The sequence below is a fragment of the Corvus hawaiiensis genome, chromosome 6 (genome assembly GCF_020740725.1).
Source record: "Corvus hawaiiensis isolate bCorHaw1 chromosome 6, bCorHaw1.pri.cur, whole genome shotgun sequence".
Lineage (NCBI taxonomy): Eukaryota > Metazoa > Chordata > Aves > Passeriformes > Corvidae > Corvus > Corvus hawaiiensis.
Genome location: NC_063218.1, coordinates 6,501,358 through 6,523,660, shown reverse-complemented (window position 1 = coordinate 6,523,660; position 22,303 = coordinate 6,501,358). Strand labels below are relative to the sequence as shown.

The 22,303-nt window shown below is 41.3% G+C and overlaps 1 protein-coding gene across 1 annotated transcript in view; it reads left to right on the top strand.

Annotated features, from left to right (window-relative positions):
* The window catches only part of KCNH5 (potassium voltage-gated channel subfamily H member 5), a 162,978-nt gene that overhangs the window by 90,773 nt on the left and 49,902 nt on the right, over nt 1-22,303 (top strand). Inside the window, exons 8-9 of the mRNA XM_048307320.1 lie at nt 9,294-9,493; nt 20,844-21,096. Coding sequence (XP_048163277.1) covers nt 9,294-9,493; nt 20,844-21,096 — 453 coding nt within the window. The remainder of the gene's footprint in view (nt 1-9,293; nt 9,494-20,843; nt 21,097-22,303) is intronic.

Below are 22,303 nucleotides of genomic sequence, written 5' to 3'. Positions count from 1 at the left end.
ACTCTCAAAAATCATCCTTACACAGAGTTCAGGCTGAGTTCTACTAAATAGAAGCAATATTTCTTTACCTGTTCTCTGTCTCATTAATATTTTGAGACAGATACTGTATAAATACTCACTGTTATGGTAACAGGTGTGTTTACCACATCTCTCAGGGCTGCACATGGCCTGTGTTTTATAGCTGGAATAATTTCTTTAATTGTCCCACATCCATTCTTGTTATTTATGCTGAGATAAAACCGAACATTTAATTAAATGAATAAGCAAAATTAGATTTTAAAGAACTAGAAAGAACAAGCAAATTAGAAGACTCAAAGGAAAATTTGCAGCTGCAGAAATTCTGAGCCCACTGATGTTGTATGTTCACCTTTACACTGTGTATCTGTGTGTATGTACATATATATATATATGTATATATATGAGCATCTAAACCACACCAGCACACAGATTTGTACAGCACAAACTTCTGCACTGGCATACACATGAAAAAAAGAACCTAGGAGCATGCTAGAAGCATCTTTTCCTACAGTGCAGTACTTTGAAGGTGTGTTTACAAATTTTCCATTATATTTTAACAAGACAGGCAATTTAGGTGGTGTTCCTCAGTGTGCAAGTGACGTTCTGGCATCCTGCCTCCAGCAACATTGCTATCCTGAGTTCATCTTAATGTGACAAGAACTTGGTGTCCCACTAAAAAAATTCCTTTAAAAGTATTAAAAGAAAAATAAAAAAAATCAACAAGAGAAAAAACCCTCACGGCTCAAATCCCGCACAGAGCTGTGAAGTTGTTTCACACAGTGATACTGACAGCTGCCGACTTTGCTCAGAGAACTTTTTTCTGGAGATGACCCCTTTGGTTCCTGTGCTGCAGTTCAGTGGTGCTGGAGACTGTGTCCTGTGCTTGTTATTGGTGGCAGTTTTGACACACTGAGGCACAGTGCGGAAGGCACGGGATGGTTTTGATCCCTGGGTCTTAGTTCTGGGCGGTAACAAGAGTGAGGACAGCACTCTGGGAATATTTTTTTGATGGAGAAAGGAAGGAGAAAGATTTATATGATAGGTGGATGATTGTCTGACAGACACAATTCAGCTTTTCCCGAAATACTGGAGAGATTTGCATGGAAACGAGGCAATGTTAGAGATAATATTCAAAATAGAGAAAATGATAAATAAGGATGGAGCAAAGTGTGCTAGAGGCATGGAAGTTGCTGGAATTCATGGTGAACATAATTCTCATGAACTTCGGTTAACTTCTGCTTCTCTACTTTCCTTCTGCACCCACTGTAATTCCTTTAGGCAAGTGTTTGGTTTTTAATTAACATTTACCTTTGCACAGGACTTTGTGCAGTGTGTGAAATGCTAGATGTGCCATTTAGGAAGGAGGTGATGGGTTTCTGAAGAAATGGGAATGATGAAGCATTGTTATAAGAAGTGGTTTCACTCATTTCACTAGTTAATTCTTATCTGTGTTTGTGTCATACTGTTCTGATAAATGGAAAGTTAAATATTCCTGCCCCGACTGTCACCATCAAAAGCTGTGACCCATTAGACCCAGCTTCCACTGCATATGAAATGTGTAAAAGAAGCCCTAATCAGCCTCTTACTTCAGAGCTCTTACAGAAAAAGTGTTCAGAATTAAGGCCTTTTCACTGCAAAATAAGGATTTTTCCAGCAAAGTGATGCATTTACCACTCAGTTAACACAGGGTACTGCTGTTTGCCCTGCTGCCTGTTGTGGTGTAATTGCCACCATTTTTCAGGCTGTGCCTTCCCATATGTTGCTTAACACCCTTGACTAATGTGATGAGGAAGAAGCAGACCCTGGCAGTCCCAAGACCTGTAAAGCTCTCCAGTGGAAAGAAAATGCAGGAAATTCAATCCAAATACCAACAGGAACCCCCTGAGCCTGTGCAGGGCTCTCTTTCTGGTGGCCAGCACTGTTTCTCAGGGGAAGGAACAAAGTAATCTAATAACCTGAGGTGGCTGTGGCAGGGGATGTTGAGCACAGAATGTGTGTGCAAACTGTGATTTGAAGCTGCTTAGCATCAGACCTGGGAGCTCTTGGCCCCTCATCCTCAGTGGGTTGAAATGAGGAATTTTGTTGTCTGTGCAACTGAATAACCTTAACCAGCTTCAGCTCCGTCCATCACTGCCACAGGACAAGAAGGCAAACACACTGATAGCTGTGGACAGTGGTAGCATTAATTTAAGACCATGTTTTGCAATACCATTTCAGCCAGTCTTGGCTTGCAGCTCTGTGCAAAAGTGCAGCTAGTCAGCTCATCACATCTGCATGGTGGTGAGGCATTGGAGCTTTAATGTAAGTATTTTCCATTAGCTGAGTGTGTTCATGGAAAAAAAAAGCTCCCAGGTTCACCATTTAAAAATTAGTGACCGTTCAAGTGCAGTTAAAAGCCTTCATTTTAATAAGAATTTATGCATAAGGAAGACCAAATGCCCAACTACCTCCAAAGCAGCTGTCCCTTCTTCTGTGCAGCGTCCCCTGCAAGGAGAAGAACAGTGAGTGTGAGTTCCTACAGTTTACTATTGATTTTCATCTAATATACATAATCATTTAGTTCTTGTCGAGCAAATATCAGTGTTAACAGGGATTTTACAGGCCTATCTTTATTACCACCATCCTCTTAATTTAGAGTTTGCATTACTGTAATTATCAGGGAGCTGCTGGGCTGGGAAAACAGGGGTGGATGTCAGCTGGACCCACAGAGGAGCCGTGCACCTTCTGTGACTGCAGTGTGAGATGTAGGAATGCCACCACCCTGCAGGGGCAATACAGGACACACATCTGGAAGTGCCCAGGCCAGGCTAGTGGTGGAATCAGGCTGGAATCTGGGATCATGGTGGGCTTTTGATCAGACACAATTGTGTACAATTCCTCCCAGATTTCAGCAGTCAGATGGTTTCGGTGAGGAGTTCAGAGCTGAATTTCATTGCTGAATCCAGACCTTTGCCCCTTAGCTTCTCCTCTGCAAGGTGGGTGTGACAATGCATTGTTGCGGCTTATAGGAGGATAAATGCATTGGATGATGTGTCATGGGATAATACAGTGATCTGGCTGCAGGGGTAATTGGAGGAGAGGAGGTTTTTTTAATGCTTTGGATGATTTTGGAAGAAAAATTTAAAAGTTAGTGTGCTGTGATGTTGGCATCTCCTTGTAAATGGGGAGCAATTGTATTTTAAAACACTGATTGAACACTGATGTAAAACATTGCTGGGATGGGAGAGGGTATTTTAACAGCAGAATATTTACTGGGGCCAAGGATTCAGAATCAAGGTTGGGCTTCTGAAGAGCTGTAAAACCACGGGGCTGTGTTGGTGCTTTCACTGGCACAGCTGGCAGACAGGAGTGTTCCTGAGGGGGAGATGTGGGAGGCTGGGGCTGGCATCAAAAAAGTGCTATAAAACAGTGATGAGGGAGGGGGCTTAGGAGGATTATTTTCTCCCAAGTAGTACAGTTGGTTGAAACTTGTTGGTGGATTTGAGGAAAGCTATTTCTGTTGAGAAAGTGGCAGCTTTTTGCTGTTGCAGCATCTCAGCGACGCTGTTTGATGCAGGAGATGGGCACTGCCTGGTGGTGCACCAAACAGTGCTGCAAAAGTTTTGCAATCTGAGCCAGCTGTGTTAAGGTGAAGTGGAAAGAAATAGCAGAAAACTGCTCAGCTTTAAAAATTGTGAGTCAGATATTTGGGTACTGGGCTTCTCTCTGTATTTAGTAAATTGTAGTGTGTTGATCCTGTCTGGGTGCCAGACACCAACCAAAACCTCTCTATCATTCCCCTCCACAGCTGGATGGAGAGAAAATATAACAAAAGTTCATGAGTTGAGATAAGGACAGAGAGAGATCACTCACCAAATACCATCACCGGCAAAAAAGACTCAAATTAGATATTAATTGAATTTATTACTGCCAAAATCAGAGCAGGATAATGAGAAGTACCTTAAGACCTTAAAAACACCTTCCCCCCATGTTTTCCTCCTTGCCAGCTCTACCTCCTCCCCACCAGTGGCGCAGAGAGATGGGAATGGGGGTTTTGGTCTGTTTATCACAGGTTGTTTCTGCCACTGCTTCAGGAGAGGAGTCCTTCCCCTGCTCCATTGTGGTGTCCCTCTCACGGGAGACGGGTCTCCATGAACTTCTCTCATGTGAGATCATCCCATGGGCAACACTTCTCTCCAGACCGCTCCAGAGTGGGTCACTCTTCCATGGGGTCAATCCCTCAAGGATGGACTGCTCCAGCGTGGGTCCCCCACAGGGTCACAAGTCCTACCAGGACACCTGCTCCAGTTGGGCTCCTCTCTCCATGGGTCTGCAAGTCCCTGCCAGGACCCTGCTCCAGCACAGGCCTCCCACGGGGTCACAGCCTCCTCTCAGACATCCCCCTGTTCCAGCATGTGTCTCCTCCTGGGGCTGCAGGTGGATCTCTGCATCCCCATGGGCCTCCATGGGCTGCAGGGGCACAGCTGCCTCCCCATGGGCTGCACCACGGACTGCAGGGGAATCCCAGCTCTGGCACCTGGAGCAGCTCCTGCCCCTCCTTCTGCACTGACCTTGGTGTCTGCAGAGCTGTTCCCATCACACATTCCCATCCTGCTCTTCTCTGGCTGCAGTTACATCTGCACAGTAACTTATTTCTTCTTCTCAAATGTGTTACCACAGAGGTGTTACCGTCATTCCTAACTGGCCCAGCCTTGGCCAGTGGCACATCCAGCTTGGAGCTGCCAGGGACTGGCTCTGCTGGACATGGAGGAAGCTTCCAGCAGCTTCTCACAGAAGCCACCCTCTCAGTACCACAACCAGGCCATGCAAACCCAGTATGCAAACGAATGTTGGAGTTTTTATCAAATCTCTCCTGAATGATAGAACTTTAATAATACTGACCTAAAAAATCTTACAGGAATAACTAATTTCAAAAATTAGTTGAAGAAGTTGCAGCTAACCTCAACATGTAGAAATGAAAATCTATATTTTTCCAGGATCATGGCCTTGTAGCATCGTTTAAATTGGAAAAGACTTCCAAGGTCCTTGAGTCCAACCATTAACCCAGCACTGCACAGCCCACCACTAAACCATGTCCCCAAATGCCACATCTACACGCCTTTTAAATCCCTCCAGGGGTGGTAACTCCACCACTTCCCTGGACAGCCTGTTCCAATGCTGGACACTCCTTCAGTGAAGAAATTTTTTCCTAATTTTCAATCTAATACTCCCTTGGCACAACTTGAGGCCATTTTCACTTGTCCTGTCACTTGATATTTGGGTGAAGAGGCTGGTACCCACTTGCTAATCTTCCTTACAATTGCAGTTTAGAGGAACATTGTATATGCTTGGATTAACACTACTCTAGCATAGAGCAGGACATAAGGAAAATCAGATCTCTCAATTAAGCCTTCAGTTCCTTAAGGCAGATGTTCCTATCTGGATGTGTTCAGCATATGGTCAGGATAATAAGAGATCTGAAATGCTTTGGTATTATTTAGGTAACTCTGAGTAATTTTTTTTCCGAAAGTTCCTTATTTTTAAATAGGTTAAAACATTTATGTAACACTATGCTAAATCATTCAGAAATGTTTTATAAAAGTACAAATATAGTAACAGATTTTATATGTAAAAATATATAGTACTTGGGTTCTTGTATGTAATTTTGGGGAGATTTGCCACACTGAAGAGTAAAGATAGAAGCTAAAATAACAGTTGGACCACTTACCTCACCTTTAGGACTGAGAAAAAATATTTCTGCATCATTACATCAAATTTATCTCTATGAAGTTTAGTGAAGACTGTTCCAGTTTTACACAGATCGAAAAACTGAGTTAATGAGTGTTGCATGACTGTAGGAACATAACAGGAGATGTTTGGAGAAATTCAGGTCAGTAAAGAGAAGGTGAATAAATGCAGTTTGACCTAAGTAGTCCTTTCATGAAATTGGGTAATTTCACCTTCAACTTCATCTCTCCTCTTTACTGTAAACTGAGAGACTAAATGAAAACCATTAAAGTGTATGAATACCTTTAGAGATTTCTTTAGAGGTTGTTTAAATACTTCTACTGTAAAGAGAGACACAGTGTTTTATTTTCTTTCAGAACCTTTTGCAAATGTTTTTTACTGCCAATTCCACCTGCCAAAATAATTAAAATACAGCAAAAGTGGAATGCCCTTGGTAGTGCTCATCTGCCTTCGTTTTTTTTAAAGGTGAGGGGTAAAACTCACACTTGTCACTTCAACATTTGCTCATTAAAATGGGATTCTCTGAGAAATCTTTGCTTGCTAATTGTGGACACTAAGGGTTATTGATGGAGAGCCTTAACCCTTTGAAGGTGACAGCAGCATTAGATGCTTGTCAGCGTGTCTGAGCTTCTGTTGCATACCAAGACCTGCAAAACAGTAAAAACCAGCTTTCTATAAGTGACCTCCTTTTCTAGTTGTCATGTAGAGAACAGAGATGGGTAGAGGATTTACAGAGAGAGGTAAATTATGAAAAATCTTCTCTCCCCCAAAAACCTGCAAACTGGCCTCAGCAGCTACTGGTGTGGGCATGGGGGAGCAACATGAGCGAGGAGAGCCTTTAAGGCACAGCTTCAAAGCTGTGAAGATCTAAGTAGGTTCCCTTCAACTCTTTGCCAAAGATCCCCCATGCAGTGACCTGTGAGAGAAGTGGAGTATTTGGCTGAACTCAACCATTTTTACCATTTCCAGTTCAAAAGGAAGGCTTTGGTTTCCAACAGGGAGATAATGCTGAGTTTCTCTGTGCAGACTCCACAGCCTGGTGGATTCTGGCTTAGCGAGGTGTTGCTGGATGGTGTTTACAGGGATTTTGTGTGCTTGATCCAATGATTTATTTACCCTTAATGTCCCAAAGAAACATTTTTTTTAAGTACAGCTTTTCCAGGAGCCTATATTATGAGACATAGAACTAGAATTTCTTCTCCAGCCGTGTATTTTTGTACAAATCCTCTCTGCCAAGAGGAGGTAAAGGGTTCCAGTTGCTTCAGACAAGCTGTTTTCACCATGGCATTCTTAGCTGTTTCCAACCTGGCAGGTGACAGAGTTGAATCTCTTTGTGCCAGTTGTACAGGGCACATTTTCAATCAGCCTATGTCCTCTGGCTAGGTCTGCATGGCCAGTTGGGTTGTAGGCACTGGATTTGCAGATGCAGTCTAGTTGTAGTTAGAGGTTGTAGAAATTCTACCTCTGAAGAAAGACAGCATTTTGGGGGCAATTAGGGCTTCTCTAGGCATTTATATGATTTGCAGTAGCATCTAACATCAGAGATATTGTGCCCTCATGTACCTGATGAGATGAGTGCATGATAAATCAGCAACTGTTCAGAAGAATGAGGGATGTTGCACTTAAGAGAAGTGATATTTCATCAGGTTTGTCCTGCTGCAAAAGTCCAAAAGAGCAGAGAAAGCTAAAGAAATAAAAAAGTCATGTGGCATTCATCCATCTGAACTTTCTTATAATCCATATGCTTGTACTCTTAAGTGTTGATATATGTCTGAATGGATACGGAGGTACAGAAAATCTTTCTGTAGCTCGCAGATGTGATGCAGCAATCAGAAAAGCAAGGAAAAAACCTGCCCTTGCAACATCTCACAGAGTATTATTCTGCTGTTTTTTCTTAAACAGAAATCTTGTGTTCATTTGTGCTACACATTATTGTGACCATGTTTGATATGATCCTGTATATGTGATGAACTTTGACATCTGATTTCTATCTGGAAATATAGAAAACTCTGTGTGAAATGGAAGTATAATTCTTCTATTAGATAGGTTTTAGGAGAGCACTGTGTTTCTATAAAAATGCCACCTCTCACGTAGGGGTGATGAACAATAGTAAATTAGTGTGAAACAAAGTGAGATTTCTGGAGGTAGAAATGGGTGTTGTAGAGGGAAGACATTATGCACTGAGCGATGGAAGGCATTTTTTCCTTTCACAGTGGCTTATTTCTTACCATTTGTAGGCTGCAGTTGGTTTTTTTTTTTAAAAAAAAGCAATATGGAAATGCATAGCTGAATTCTGCTATAAAGTACCTCTGAGCAAAGATTATTAAAAATGACAGGCACATTTTTGTGTATTTGATAATGTCAAAACCAGAAGTAATGCAGCACATTGGTGTTATGAGATACCAGAATCTCTTTTCTGCCAAAATCTGTAATATCTAATGTAAGAATATAATTTTGGGCTAGTTTGCAAGTGTAATTACATTGTGAAACAATAAGGCACCTAAAACTTCCTTGACTTTAAAAGCGTGGTTTAATACAGCATTGTTCAAGACAGCACTAGCAAAGGTGTGCATTTAAATTTTGTCTTAAATGCTTTGCCAAATTAAGCCTTTAAAAATTAACTGCTCTGCATCAATTAGTATTTGCTGCATCACATTCGTAATGGTACGCTGAGATTGATGACTTTTCAGTTGGAAAGGTTTCCTTAAAACATGTGACCTTCTCAAGTATGGCCTGTGATTTCTTGGGCATGTTTGGAAAGGGGAGAATCAAACCAGAAGAGAACTCAGGAGTGGGTTTGAGGCAGTACTTCCCAGTCTGCCATGACTTCCTCCTGCCCCAGCCATGTGCCTTCAGCAAAGGCACTTTCTATTGTTTGCTGGTCCAGTTTTTCTCTCTTCAGACTCATTTGTGGCTGGCATCTGGAGCTGACATCACACAGCCATGCGTGGTGGAGCTCTCTGCGACATTAGACTGTGACTGTGCCACCCTCAATCCTTCCTGTGAACATCCTGGCCATTGACACAGGACCCCATTTGTATCTCTATCCCCTTGCCAAGTTTCCCAGGTTCCTTTCTTCTCCATTTTGTTTCATCTTTGAGACTGAGGCCATTTTCTGCTCATAGCATGTGGAAGCTGAGCCAATCTTACAGGAGATCAAGATGATTCTTTGGGCAGTGCCTTCAAAGTTTACTGGCAGGCTGAAGCTACGTTTGAAAATTAGTTTGGATTAGCATAGGGTAAAAGACTTAAAATGCACCAGCTGTCTTTAAATAACTCCATGCATGGACATGATCTCTATGATTTTGTGAATGAATGCACATGGGGTGGCTGTATGAGCTGTATGAGGTGTATGGGTAAATTCAGGAAACAACTCTGTACATGTACGTGTGTGAGAAGGTGTGCACAAGTAGAACTTCTTAGTTTACATCTACATATTTGCAGTAATTTGTAGACAAGCATAAAATTCTCTGACATTAGCCTTGAATTATGATTAGCATTGACTAGAGCATACATATTTATTTTCAATTTTTTTTTTTTTTTTCCAGCTCTTCTTTATGCAACTATTTTTGGAAACGTCACCACCATTTTCCAGCAAATGTATGCCAACACGAACCGGTACCATGAGATGCTGAACAATGTGAGGGATTTCCTAAAATTATATCAAGTCCCAAAAGGCCTTAGTGAAAGAGTCATGGATTATATTGTCTCAACCTGGTCCATGTCTAAAGGAATTGACACAGAAAAGGTATGAGTACCCAAGGTAACAGTTTAGATAGCAAGAGTTTGTGTTCAGTGTGTGCTTTCTTAGAAAGTGGACTGTATAGCAGCATAAAATTTACTAACAAATTCTTAACTGCACGCTACACCTTTATTATGTTTGTGTTTGGAACAAAAACTGCTTGTTTTAAAAATGGACTGTTTTGCTGCTTTGAAAGTATGTGTTTATTTGTCATTGTGGTAAATGTTTTCTGCTGTCCAGTCTTAGTTTGTCTAAGTACTAAATTATTTTAATGTACTTAACTATTGAAATCAATGGGAGATTGGTCTTCAAATTAGCCTGAAAACATAATTTGGTGTCTAAACTACACTGGTATTATCCTGAGAAGTATTGGCATCTGTGCCAATGAGATGAGTTTGATTGGCTTGGACCTTTTGCTGATGCCCAGGATGTCGGTGTATCCATCAGCATAATTAGTATAGGATTTAATGGCAGTAGACATTGATCTCCCTGAGCTCAAATCTCTGGACTGGCACTTCAGGCCTTTGGTAGGGAGGTACAGAGAGTGTGATACCATTGGCATCCATGCCAGGGTGGAAGTCCTACAGGACTTTAGCCCTCAGAAAGGACTGGTCATTTAGGTTTCTTCAAAAGCTGATTAAAGAAGGTCATCTTTGGAGAGTGATTGATCATTTGCCAGGACTGACTTCATGACTTGTCCTCAAGACCTCTCTTTTTCCATTGGATGTGCAGTGAGTCTGTCCAGCTTTGGCTATTTCAGAGAGCTGAAGTCAGATGAGGAAAGAGTTCCACCTGCAATCCCTTGAGTGTAAGGCAACATAAAACAGTTTTAGGTACAGATTTTTGTTCAGTGAGGATCAGCAGTGCTCCTGTGGCTCCTGTGGACCTGGTACACATCAACTTAAATTAGGTATTCAAGCTCCAGTATCCATGATTTTCCTCCTAACAACTTAAAAGCCAAGGGTCTGAAGGAGGGTGAGGAAAAGCCATGACAGATTAATATCTTGAACTGTGCTTGCAGAGCTTTACAGTTCTTTCTTCAGTTGAATCTCTGGTGCAGTATGGGAGGGTGATGCAGATTGTTCAGGTATGCCAGGATGAAGTCTCTGCACCGAAAAATTTAGTCTTACATCATGCTGATGCAACAGCAGTTCTCTTATTTATCATCTGCTGTGAAATTCAGTTTACCACCACAAATACAACTACTTTAAGTAGCAAAAATTTTTATTTCTTATTTTTATTTTTATTTTCTTATTCTTAAATTTTTATTTTCTTATTCTTATGCTTCAGTATTCCACATTCTTTAATACGTTAACTTCTTATACACTAATACCCTAACTTCCTAATCCTGATTCACATGTGTTAAAAGTGAGCTTTTATATTCTAAACCACTGTAAATGCATTCAGTCCTATTGTATAAACTTCAAACTACATGAAAATTCAACTTTCATTTGCATTTATCTCCTTGCAGTTAAGCCAGAGTTCTGTGTTACTCCACTACAGTTTCATTAGATTTTAATGACGCTTTGCAGTTAATTAGGAGAACCTATGCTTTAATTACTGAAATTTCCTACCATAGTTTCCGCATGTCCGGTTTTACAGATTATAAAAATGCAGTTAGAGCCATAATCTCCAACTCATGGCAAGCATTGTTCTCTGGTCTGGAAGATGGAGTGGCTGCTTAGCTAGATAATTAATTTACCTGTAAAATCTGTGACTTAGGTTTTTAACAATTTTCCTTTGGTGAAGACTTGCCTAAACGTAGGCCTGGATCCAAACCCAATTTAGAACAGTGGAAGGATTTCAGGGACCTCTGCATCTGGACATCAGTAGCTGCAGCTAATCAAGCTTCCCAGAAAAGCCCATGTTACAGAAGAATAGAGACAAGAAATGTAAGAACTTGAGCACTGGGTTGGATATTTTGGTGTTTTGTGTCCCTTACAGCCTGCAAGTCTGCAAAAGCAACAGCTCCAGTGGCCTGTAGTGCCTGCACAGAGCATCCCAGGGTCTGTATGAGGGCAAGGATCAGGCAGTTTGCTTTCTGCTGCAAAAACCTTGTCTTTAGCAAAAGCTTGGAAAGCTGTTTCATAGCCAGTCTTTCTACATTCATCTCCACTCAGGAAGGTGTTATGATGTACTTCACCCAAACAAATGAGAAAAAGTTGTAAATTCCATCTGAAAAATCATAGAAACAGTGGTACAGTCCTCGAGACTGGTCATCTAGGGTGGATGGTTTCTCTTGCCTTAGGTCCTTCATTAATCCTTCAAGCCTTGCTGTAAGACTCTGCACTTAAATTGCATCCATCTGCACCAAACCTAGAGCAGCAAGGGGATGGGAGCATAGAGACCCCCAAGGTACTCAGTGTCAGCTCAGATTTATTATTGTGGATACAGAGGGGCTAATGGGATGCTCTGCGCCTGCAGAGAGCATGTGTCCAGACAGTGCTCCAGAGCTGAGTCCAGACAGTGCTCCAGTTTGGAAGAGGGGATTATTGTTCCAGGTCTTGGATTGCTTCTCTGCACTGCTTTGTTTGACAGCCTGGACCTGACCTTGGAGGTTTCTACCAGTTCTGTTTTCAAAGCTCCAGTAATGACATTCTGAGCAGTCTGTTGTGAGGATATATTTGCATCATGATTTCCCATTTTCCTTAATTTTTATGAACTTTTCATTAAGCTTCTTATTATCCTGCAAAACACATGTACTCATGACACAGGATAATTATTGAGGAATTTCAGCTTTTCATTTCCATCAGAGAGATCAGACAATTTCCATCATCCAGGGATGTTTTTCAACCTAGTATACGCTATTACATCCTAAATTGTTCCAAATATATCTCCACTGTCACACTGGAATGTGTTTTGCAACATCATTTGCCCCAAATTTGTAATACATTTCACTCAGTCACTCAGCATGTTGAAGTGGCTTTGTTTTGAAACCTAAATTTAAAGAACAAGAAGGAAGAATGAGGTTTTTTTATGAGTGTTCCAGTAGGTTTCTATGGTATTGAATGATCTTAGCATTGATGGAGCAACAGTAAACACATGTGTTTCTTTGATAACTAAAGATTTTAAATTAATATGCTTGAAATCAAAATGTAAGTTAAAAACTTGATTGAAATTACTACTGCTTAACATGTGTTGATTTGTTGCCTCAGATACTTATCCCTGAATGACACGTTCAGTGTGTAGTCCCAACAAAGATCTTGGCTAAAACTGATAAGGATGGGTGCTTACATGAGAATTGAAGGCAAAGTGGAAGTTAGAGTGGAGGAGGTTAAGTGAGGATCTAGTCCTTGCTGCCTGTGTAGCAAGATGCCCTAAAGAGAATTTAAAGCCTCTGTGTGTTTTCCTGGTATGGGGAAGAGGACTTGGTCTCCCACACTGCATTGACGGTGCTTTAAGCTCAGAATTTTGGCTTCCCTGATCTCCTTGGGAATAGCTCATCTTCAAATCCCATCTTCAGACCATATTGCTTCAGCCTGTCTCTGTGTGCTCACAAACAAGGAATTAACAATGACACTAAAAGCATTAGCATATTTATTATTATTACCTAAGGGGAAGCAAGTGGCCTCTGATCCATAATCTTAAATCACTTAAACATGAGAGCCCTCCTCTGACAGCTGGGATGAGATATGTAATACATGGACATTTATTTCCTGGTGTAACAGTGGCTAAAACAAGATGAGATTTATTTTTTTATTTTTTTATGTTTAGTGATACAGATTTCAGGGTTACTCATCTAATAACAAGCAGGGTTAAAAACATGAGAAACTGAAAAGTCTTTATATATTAAACAGTATCTCTCATCCATCAGAACCTGGGGTTTTTTTTTTGTGAGAGGTAAAATGAGGCAGTACTTCATGTGTATATTACATTTTTAAGTAGATTAAAAAAATCTTTGCAGTAATAATTTGATATATGAAACACACAGAATTCAAATCTCTTAGTTTTTATTAAAATATCCAGGCAGCAAATGAGAAATTTATAGATATTAGCTCTTCTGTAAGAAATAGGTCATTATCCAAGAAAGCAGAACAACCATTAACTAACATGCAGATGTCTCAAGGTCTTATCTAATGATAACACTCTGAAATGTCTGTAAAAACCCAAAGATTTTCCATCTTGACCTCTGTGCTGTTGTATGGCTTACAGTTTGCTCAGAAAGCAATTAAATAAATGTCTATCATGTTTTAACAGTAGTTTCCTTCAGAAAAGCCATAGGTTGAATGAGGGAAAAAAGGCATTATATTTAATTTTATTTATTTAATTTATTCAACCTGAACATCAATGGCAATTGGGATAATGAAAGCCAATTCCACATTGCACTGACTGAAATGGAAATCACAGGAACATAACACTGTATTAGAATTACTCACTGCTGGTCCACTAAGCTTTCATAAAGGAGATGGGTTTATGGTAAATAGACACAGGTTGTAACTTCATTAAACATTAATCTACATGAGGACAGTGCAGCTTATCCATGTTTGCTGTTAACAAGAGCTTCAAGAGCTGTAGAAATAATTAGTGATACCCTGAGACAACAAAGAGGAATCAGGCTGCCATTCCTGCCATGTCCCATCACATTGAGGTGTCCATAAGTGCTGGCTGGATTTCCTTGTGGATGACCAGGAGTAGAAGGCTGCCAAGCTTCGTGGCCGGAGAGAACTTCTACAAAACTAGCTGTGACAGCTGCATACAATTCCCTGCTGGAAAGAGCAGGTAAAAATCGTTTGGACAAGTATTTTTGTTCCGTTGTAGAGGCTGTAGAGGCTATTGGTTGTTCCTTGCAGATTGGGACGAGGTGAACAAGTGTCCCTCGCCTCACCGAGCTGAGCTAGGAACAGGTACAGTTGGAATCCAGGGGTCTCTGGAGAGCAGGATGCAGGAGAGATGCTCAAGGTCTCACTGTGCTTCCCATGGGTCCCTGAGCGGGGCCTGTGCACCAGTGGGGCTTTCTGTTTCCCCTTTATGGATTGTTTGCCTCCTGTATGCACTCTGCAGGGCCAGCGAAGATTATCCACAATTATCTCTGCCCCTTGGATGTAATATCTTGGGATTGAGACAGAATAAGACGTGAACTTGTCATGCTTGAGGAGATGCCAGGACTATGGAGCAGCTCACAAGCTTAATTCCTGGGGGAATAAGTCCCTGAGTGGATGGGCCAGGCAATTTCCTGAGCACTGCCACTAAAGGGATGGAGCAGACAAAGGGGCTGTCAGTTCCAGACCACATCTCAGGGAAAATCTCCACATCTGTTTTCATCCTTCATTTCCTTGAGTGTCTTTACATAATGGTGCATGTTAGAAGATAAAGCCACCTCCAGAAGAAAATAAAATAAAATAGTGCACAAAATAAAACAGTGCACAGAACTATTCCATTCTTCCAAGGATGACCTTAGAGCCGGAAGCTGTTGTGACTTGAGAAATTCTTTGATGTATGACATATTCTTTCTGATGTTTCTTTTTCTTCTTTTATCTAAAAAGCTGGTTTTTCATGATAAGATTTCCCTGTAGTGTGCTATCCTGTGCCCCATTAGAAGGCCATGCAATAATTTTGCTTGCTGTAGATATTACAGCAAAACTGAAAAGAATAAAACCTTTATAAATACGCAACCTTTAGGCAACGTAGGATCTACTACTTTGGGTCATCCGTGGATGTTCTTAGTGTGCATTTTTCAGTGCATCAGACAAGCCAGTGACCCCTGTGCTAGTGAACCACTTGATTCCTTAAAAGACATGGTGATGCCTCTCATCTTGCCCTGATTTTCAAACCCTTGGCCAGATTCTCTCCGTGTTGACAAAACTGAATTTAATTGACTCTACAGCCAATTTCTAGGGATTTTTTTAGTGTCTCTAACAGGTCACTTGGTTAAAAAACAAGTTGATTTTGTTACTATACCACTAAATCTATCCATTTTAATCTCTGGTTCAGTTCATGTATTATTAATAAGAAAACAAGCCAAACTCAACTTAGATGTGATTTTCAAATCTCGATTTCTGAGCATGTAAATCCAAATGACCTTGGATCTTACTGCAGTTAAAACAGAGCACACCATTGCTGCTGACGTTCAGTTCTTAGTGCCAAGATACTCTGTGATGTATTAAAGACTGCCCTAATTCATGCAGGGTTAATTACTGCACAGCTCCATGCATCATCTTTGAGATCCTTACAAAATTATCTGATTATTACAGAAAAATGCTGTGATTTGCCAATCAGCTGCTTTCTTACCTTCGTCTCTTTGGCCTCCATCCAGTGTCGATTGTAACACTTTTAGCCAGGCCTGAAAAGGAGTTCCACACTCAAATGAGCCAAATCTTCCTAAAAATCTGAGTAACTTCATCAGGTGCCTAGTGAGTGTTGTGGATTTTTTGGAAAGAGCTGACCTTGATTCTGACTGCTGAATATGTCTGAAAACCCAGAGGGGCCTTTTTCCACAAAATAAAAAGAGTTGTGCGTGGCTTCAAATGGGTTTGAGGTTGGAGGAGTTTATTTTCTTTATTTTCAAAGCTGGCATTTTTAGTATCTCTGATATTTGTTACAGTTACTCATTTAGGAAATGGTCCTAGTTACTACACCACAGAATGTCTAAACTCTTGGCTTGGTTATCAGTCAATATGTTCCCTACCTACAACCCCCAAAAAGTGGGAATTCTGTGTGCTGAAAGAGGATTGATAGCTAATGTTCATGATTCACTAGCCTCTGCCCTTTTTGTTGACAAGTCTTAACAGATTCTGTAATACCTGCTAAGCCATCATGTAGTGTTTTCCAGCTGGGGAAGATTTTTTTAACAAATACTTAAACCTGTAAACCCATTCTAAAAGATATTGTTTGGATGTGCTCTTAATCTGTGCAGTTTTTGTTTTTATTCATTTGCTTTTGTTTGAATTTTTTATAATCTCTGCTCCCCGTAGAGCTCTTTGAGCGGTTCAGGAGGCTTATCATGAACTGCCTGCACATGCTGAGGAAATGGATGAGAGAGTTAAAAAATCAGATGGAACCTTCTGGGGAGTTTAATTCCCCACCCCTACAGATCTCAAGCTGAAAGGACTGTGAGATGTTTTGTGCCAGTTCCCTGTGGGTCTTCCAGAGCAGGTTCCAGCCTTTCCCAGTCTCTAGCAGCAACCACAAGCCATTCTCTCACTGTCAGCCTTTTCCATATGAGATGATCTAGAGATGGTGGTGGTGTTGACTCTTTGTTTTGGGTGTTGTTGTGTTGGGGTCTGTACCAGCTGGGTGCCAGGTGGTGATGTCAGAGCTCAGCAATTGCCTTATGCTGACTTAGAGGAGGTTTAGTTTTCTGTGCAGAGAGGGAAAGGGATAAACGTTATTCTGTGCTTTCCTTTCTCCTCCCTCAGCTTTGTAGTGGCTCGGGTCTTTGTGGATACCTGTGTGCTGTTCAGGGAGCTTTGCACCTTTCCTGCTAAAATCAGTTTATACAGCCAGCAAAGATTCTCCTCTGGGTAGAATTCAGCTTTCTCCTCTCATTTTGCACTGACGTGTAGCAGGTTCTGTTCTTTCATGCTGCCTGGATGCATAGGGGAGAGCTGGCTGCAAAGTCTGTGGCTGCAGATTTATTACAGAGCAACTTCTGCAGCAGCACAAGCACCTGGTCTGGGCAGACTGCGCCCTCCAAGTGCTCCAAACCCCTCACCTGGCAAAGCATTGCCATCAGCAACCTGAATATCCTGCCTGCCTTACCAACTGCGGGTTTCACTGCGAAAGGCCATGGAATCTCCAAGGAAATCTCCTCATTAAGAAATTTGTCTTGGTGGTTTTTGCTGTGCTGCTGAAAGAACACACAGGGTAGAACCAATGTCCCAGGTGAGCTTTGGTTCTGTTTACCAGGATGTGTTGGAGGCATTTCCTTAACAGTGGAAAAATTGACTGAGCTTTGCAGGATGTCCTCTCCCTTCACCTGAATTTCTTTTTACACCCATGTGTGTGCATTTTTACACAATATGGACTCAGGGACAGCCATGGTGCCACTAGTTTGTATCTCTTTAGTTGCATGCTGCCTTAAAAATGCTGAGATCTCAGAGAGAAGAACTCACACTAAGAATGTCCCAAGTCTTGTATTATAAATAAGGGGTCATTTTCAGGTGAATTCATCTAAATTTGAAGTCCTCATTTGAAGAGCATGCAGTAATCACATACCTGAATGTTGCAATTGTCTATCTTTGCTCTCTTATTTCCCCATGTAGATCTACATTTATCTTTAGCAGTCAACAATGCCTTGCCAAATCTTCTAATATTAAATGTTTGTTTTAGTTGTCATCTGTTTCATTCCCTGTTCTTAATGTCTACATAGCAGGCAAGAAAACTCAAATGAAGCATATTGTTCCTGGCTAACTCTTGGATCATTACTCATTTACTGCTGTCCTAGTTGATAACTGGTATCTCCATATATCTCTGTACAGTGATTTGTCATTAGGAGAATCACTTCATCGTGGCATCAGAAAATTCCTGAATTATGCTTTCCAAGACTGGCTTTTTTCTGTGCAATGGATTTTTTTTCTGTCTGTTCATATTACAATGTGTAATGATAGATATGCTGCTCTTTTTATAGATATGTGTCTATACAAAGAGTAATTCTTTGAGTGTTGGCTTTTAATACTCTGTATCTAAGTCTGTCTTTGTGAGGAGATAGTATGCTGCTTTGCATCCAAGTGGCTTTTATTCTTGAGGGACACAACTGTTTTACATTCCAAACAAACAAGGGCTCCTGGAACATCTCGGAATCTTACAGGAACAACCTCTGCAACAGTTTACCCAATTTTTCCTGCAGTTTGGAAGCTCAAAAGCTAAAGTTTGGTAATCAGTCACGTATGAACACAGACATTTTTCTTAAGAGCAATGTTCGAGAATTCCTAGCTCGTGGCCTTGTTAAGTCAAAAGCACTTAAATTTCTGAAAGTATTAAAAGGACATAAAAAACTTATAACCATGATTCAGGCCCAAGAGTAGATAAAAATGTTAAAAATCATCAATCATGGTAGAAAAGAAAGCAGAAATTTTCATTAAGTTGCTCTTGAGATGAAGAAAGATGGCATGTTTCTGTTGTATTGTAATAAAGACAAACTTTCTGTTTGATCTAGAAGTGAGGCCGAGGTGAAACAATCACTCTGGAAAGTAATCTTTGTTTTTTGCTGAGGAACTAAGGTGTGCCCACATTTCTAATGGTAAATGGAATGACTCAGGTAAATAGAAGTTTGTAAAATTGACATTTGCCCCTACTAAATTATGGAAATGTGATACAGAATATGGTCTACAGTGACTCAGACAAGATATTATTATTTATGCAAATGATAGCTTGTAGAGAATATGTCTTGTCAAATGTGTTTATTACTAATTTTTATGATAAAACATAATTATGCAGGGGATTTTAGTGTGTACTGTACAACATTTTGTTACAGAAAAATATCATTAACCCAAATTGACTTACTCTGTGTTAACTAAAACAAAAACTAGTTATCTGGTAGCTCTGGGAAGTTGGTTGCAAGTGAGGAGACCTCATGCAGGGGGAAGTTTCCAAAAGAGCTGGGCTTCGTAGAGTAAGGCAGAAAATGCATCATCTATCACTCTTGTTTTTTCCAGATTGAGAGGTGACCTGGTCATATTCTATGAACATCTACATGTGGACGAGATTTCTGATTATTGCATGTCTTTTATCTCAACAAGATGATAGATTCAGGCTGTTGGCTGAAAATTAAAAAAAAAAATCAGTTCAGAAACAACATCCAAGCTGTCCATTGGAACAAATACCCTGTATCATTTGAAAACATTAAGTCAAGGCCTTGTAGGCTATAATTTTACCAGGATATCTGGGATTGATGTGAACATTTGTAGTGGAAGAGGTTAGTGCGGATGGTTGCAGTAGCCGCTTCTCACCTCAGACTGTCACAGTACAGAGAATGGGAGAATGACTTCTACTTCATCTTTCTGTATTCATTATGTCTTTGATCCCAAAGGAGCTTTGATCTATTTAAATAAAAAAAAGAGGACTAAATATTATTATTTAAATAGGAGTTATTTATTCTTTTCACATTCTATGTTTTAGGAGCTTTGGTAATGCTTTGCAGTAACTTGTTTTATACCTCTCCTGCATTAAACAGAAATTAAAATCATAGCTTGAGTTCATTAACATGACCATTTGCCTCAAAGCTTAGTCAAGGTTACCAGTCTCCTTCTGCTATTATTCCATGATAGTCAACTCACTGACCCAGTGTCCCTGTCTCCTGCACTGTCTGCAGAGCAAGCTGCCAGATAAATTCCATACCATGAGAAATTAATCAGTACTATTGATCTGCAGTCTTCTTGATATGAGACTTCCTGAGTGCTCTTAGTCTCGTGCTCTTTTCTATCATTTATCCTAGAAACACATTAAAAGGTTTTATGTGTTTCTCAGTGCAATTAGCTACTGTGCATCTTTTAGGCTATAAGGATGTTAGTGTGTTTAGGAGGGTGTGCAAATATTAAACACCCAGTTTACAGACCCAACAAGACCCACAGGTGTTCACTTTCTTTCTTCAGGTGTATTTGTGTTACTGTTTCAATAGGGAAAGCTATTTAAGGTAAGAAACTAGTTGAAGATCTTACTTAATTGATCTACAGTGAAGATGTCTTCATGTTCACAGGACATTTTATCACTCACCTCTACTTTACATTTCATGAGGTGTTATTATACTTCCTTTTTCCTCCAATCTCTTTAGATTTTCTAGTCTGTATGCCCTCCTGGGCAGGTAATTCCTTATTTGTCTCACTGAAACTGAGCCCTGGGTGTGCTTGGACACGTGTTGGTAAGTGGTCACCTACAGCAAGACTTCTGAAAGCTGGGTTTTCTGAGTCTGAACAAAACGTGGTGTTTTTCTGTTGCGGATGGTCTGTCTTTGCATGTCCTCGAGCTCCTTCAGCTCTGTGTGTCCGATCTGTGCTCCTGCAAGGGATTGAGCATAGCAGCAGGCAGATCATCTGGGCACCAGGTCTGGAGGGATGCCCACAGACAGGACAGAGCATTTCCACCTGCAGCTCTGGAAAATGAGTGTGAAAGCTGTTAGGAGTGAGCACAGTGTAACAGAACAGTCCTGCCTTCCACATCACACTTTCAGGTGAAGTGAAAGCAGTAGATAGGTAGGAAAAGACTACCCCAAATCAATGTAAAACTCCCACCAGAAGCTTTCTGAAATAACTGGAGGGATGGATGGATGGATGGATGGATGGATGGATGGATGGATGGATTTCAAGATCCCCCCCAGGCACATCTTCAGACCCATCTATCTGGTTATTTCATACAGCAGTGGCCCGGTGTCACATCTCCAGCTGATCCAGCTGATTATTTTTACATCTTTTCTTTTACCTAGGTCCTCTCGATCTGCCCCAAGGACATGAGAGCAGACATTTGCGTGCACCTGAACCGGAAAGTTTTCAACGAGCACCCTGCCTTCCGGCTGGCCAGCGACGGCTGCCTGCGAGCCCTGGCCGTGGAGTTCCAGACCATCCATTGCGCCCCGGGGGACCTCATCTACCACGCTGGGGAAAGCGTTGATGCTCTTTGCTTTGTGGTCTCAGGATCCTTGGAAGTCATCCAGGACGACGAGGTGGTGGCTATTTTAGGTACTGTGATCTCTTGCTGAAATGCTCGTGGTTTGTGTGTATTTTCCTTTTGCTGAGGTTTGAATATTAAATAGTCTTGCCTAACATCAGCTGGGACTACGGGAGGCTAGGAGTTGTCATAAGATGGAGATACTGTGTCTCCAGAGATCCTTCTCCAGAAGCAAATCCTTCATCTTTTGTGCCATTGGGAGTGCTGTTTCTGCCCAGTATGGCTCACTGGTCACAGCTCCAGTGTCTCTGAGCAGGAGAATGGCATCTGTGTGCTTGACATCTTTTAAACGGCCTGCTGGAGGAAATGCACGTTGTTTTATGTTACTCCCTCAGGAGGATTTCCACATTAACCTTCGCACTGGGGTTTTCGTTTGTCTGTGTTCTAGCCCAGAATAACACCTGCAAACAGTCTCTGCAAGGAAGCAAAATTTTTTCTTGTAGTGAGCTGGCTTTGCAGGAAATAGAGTCTGATCTGACTTTGCAAAGGGATGGGGTTACACCATGTATCAAACCACAGTCATGTCAAGTCTGAGTAATGGGGGAGCTCCAGGTTAATCACCTGTCACCCCACTGTGCTGTCTGGTTTGCCAGCAATGGGTGGGAAGGGGCCCAATGCAGACCCTCGTTAGCTTGTATGGGATTGGAAGGGTGTGGCACATGGCAGGACTGGTGGTCAGCACTGGTGTGGAGGCAGGAATCCTCCTCAGAGGCAGAACCATGTGGAGGAAAAACTGGTGGCTCTGCAGAAGAACTATCCAGTGCCTGTCTTGCCTGTTTAAAATAAACCCATTTATTGTAGGACTCATCTCCTGTTGAATATTTACCTTCTCTTAAGATGGAGCTTCACTCCCTGAGGACAAATCCAGTGGGTTCCTTGTACTAGGGGACCTGTCAGACCCCATTGAAGCTCTGTGCTCCTTCTTCCCTCTAAGGGTGGTCCAGAGGGCTCCTGATGTGTTTCCCTAAAAACGTGTATGTGTGTGTGTGCCTGGGACTGGGGTGGGATTGGGAAGTGTGTGGATGGGGCTGCATGGAAACAGCTCCCCCAGGGCATCCCTTGGATTCTCCTAGCTGGAGTGTGAGCTCAGGAAAATGCACATCCATGCTTTTTGGAAATACCTACTGCACCTTACTGTATTCTAGTACACACTAAGGTTTTGAAAAAGAGAGATTTAATGTAAGAATGAATCTGTTTCCATATTCAGATGTGAAGTAA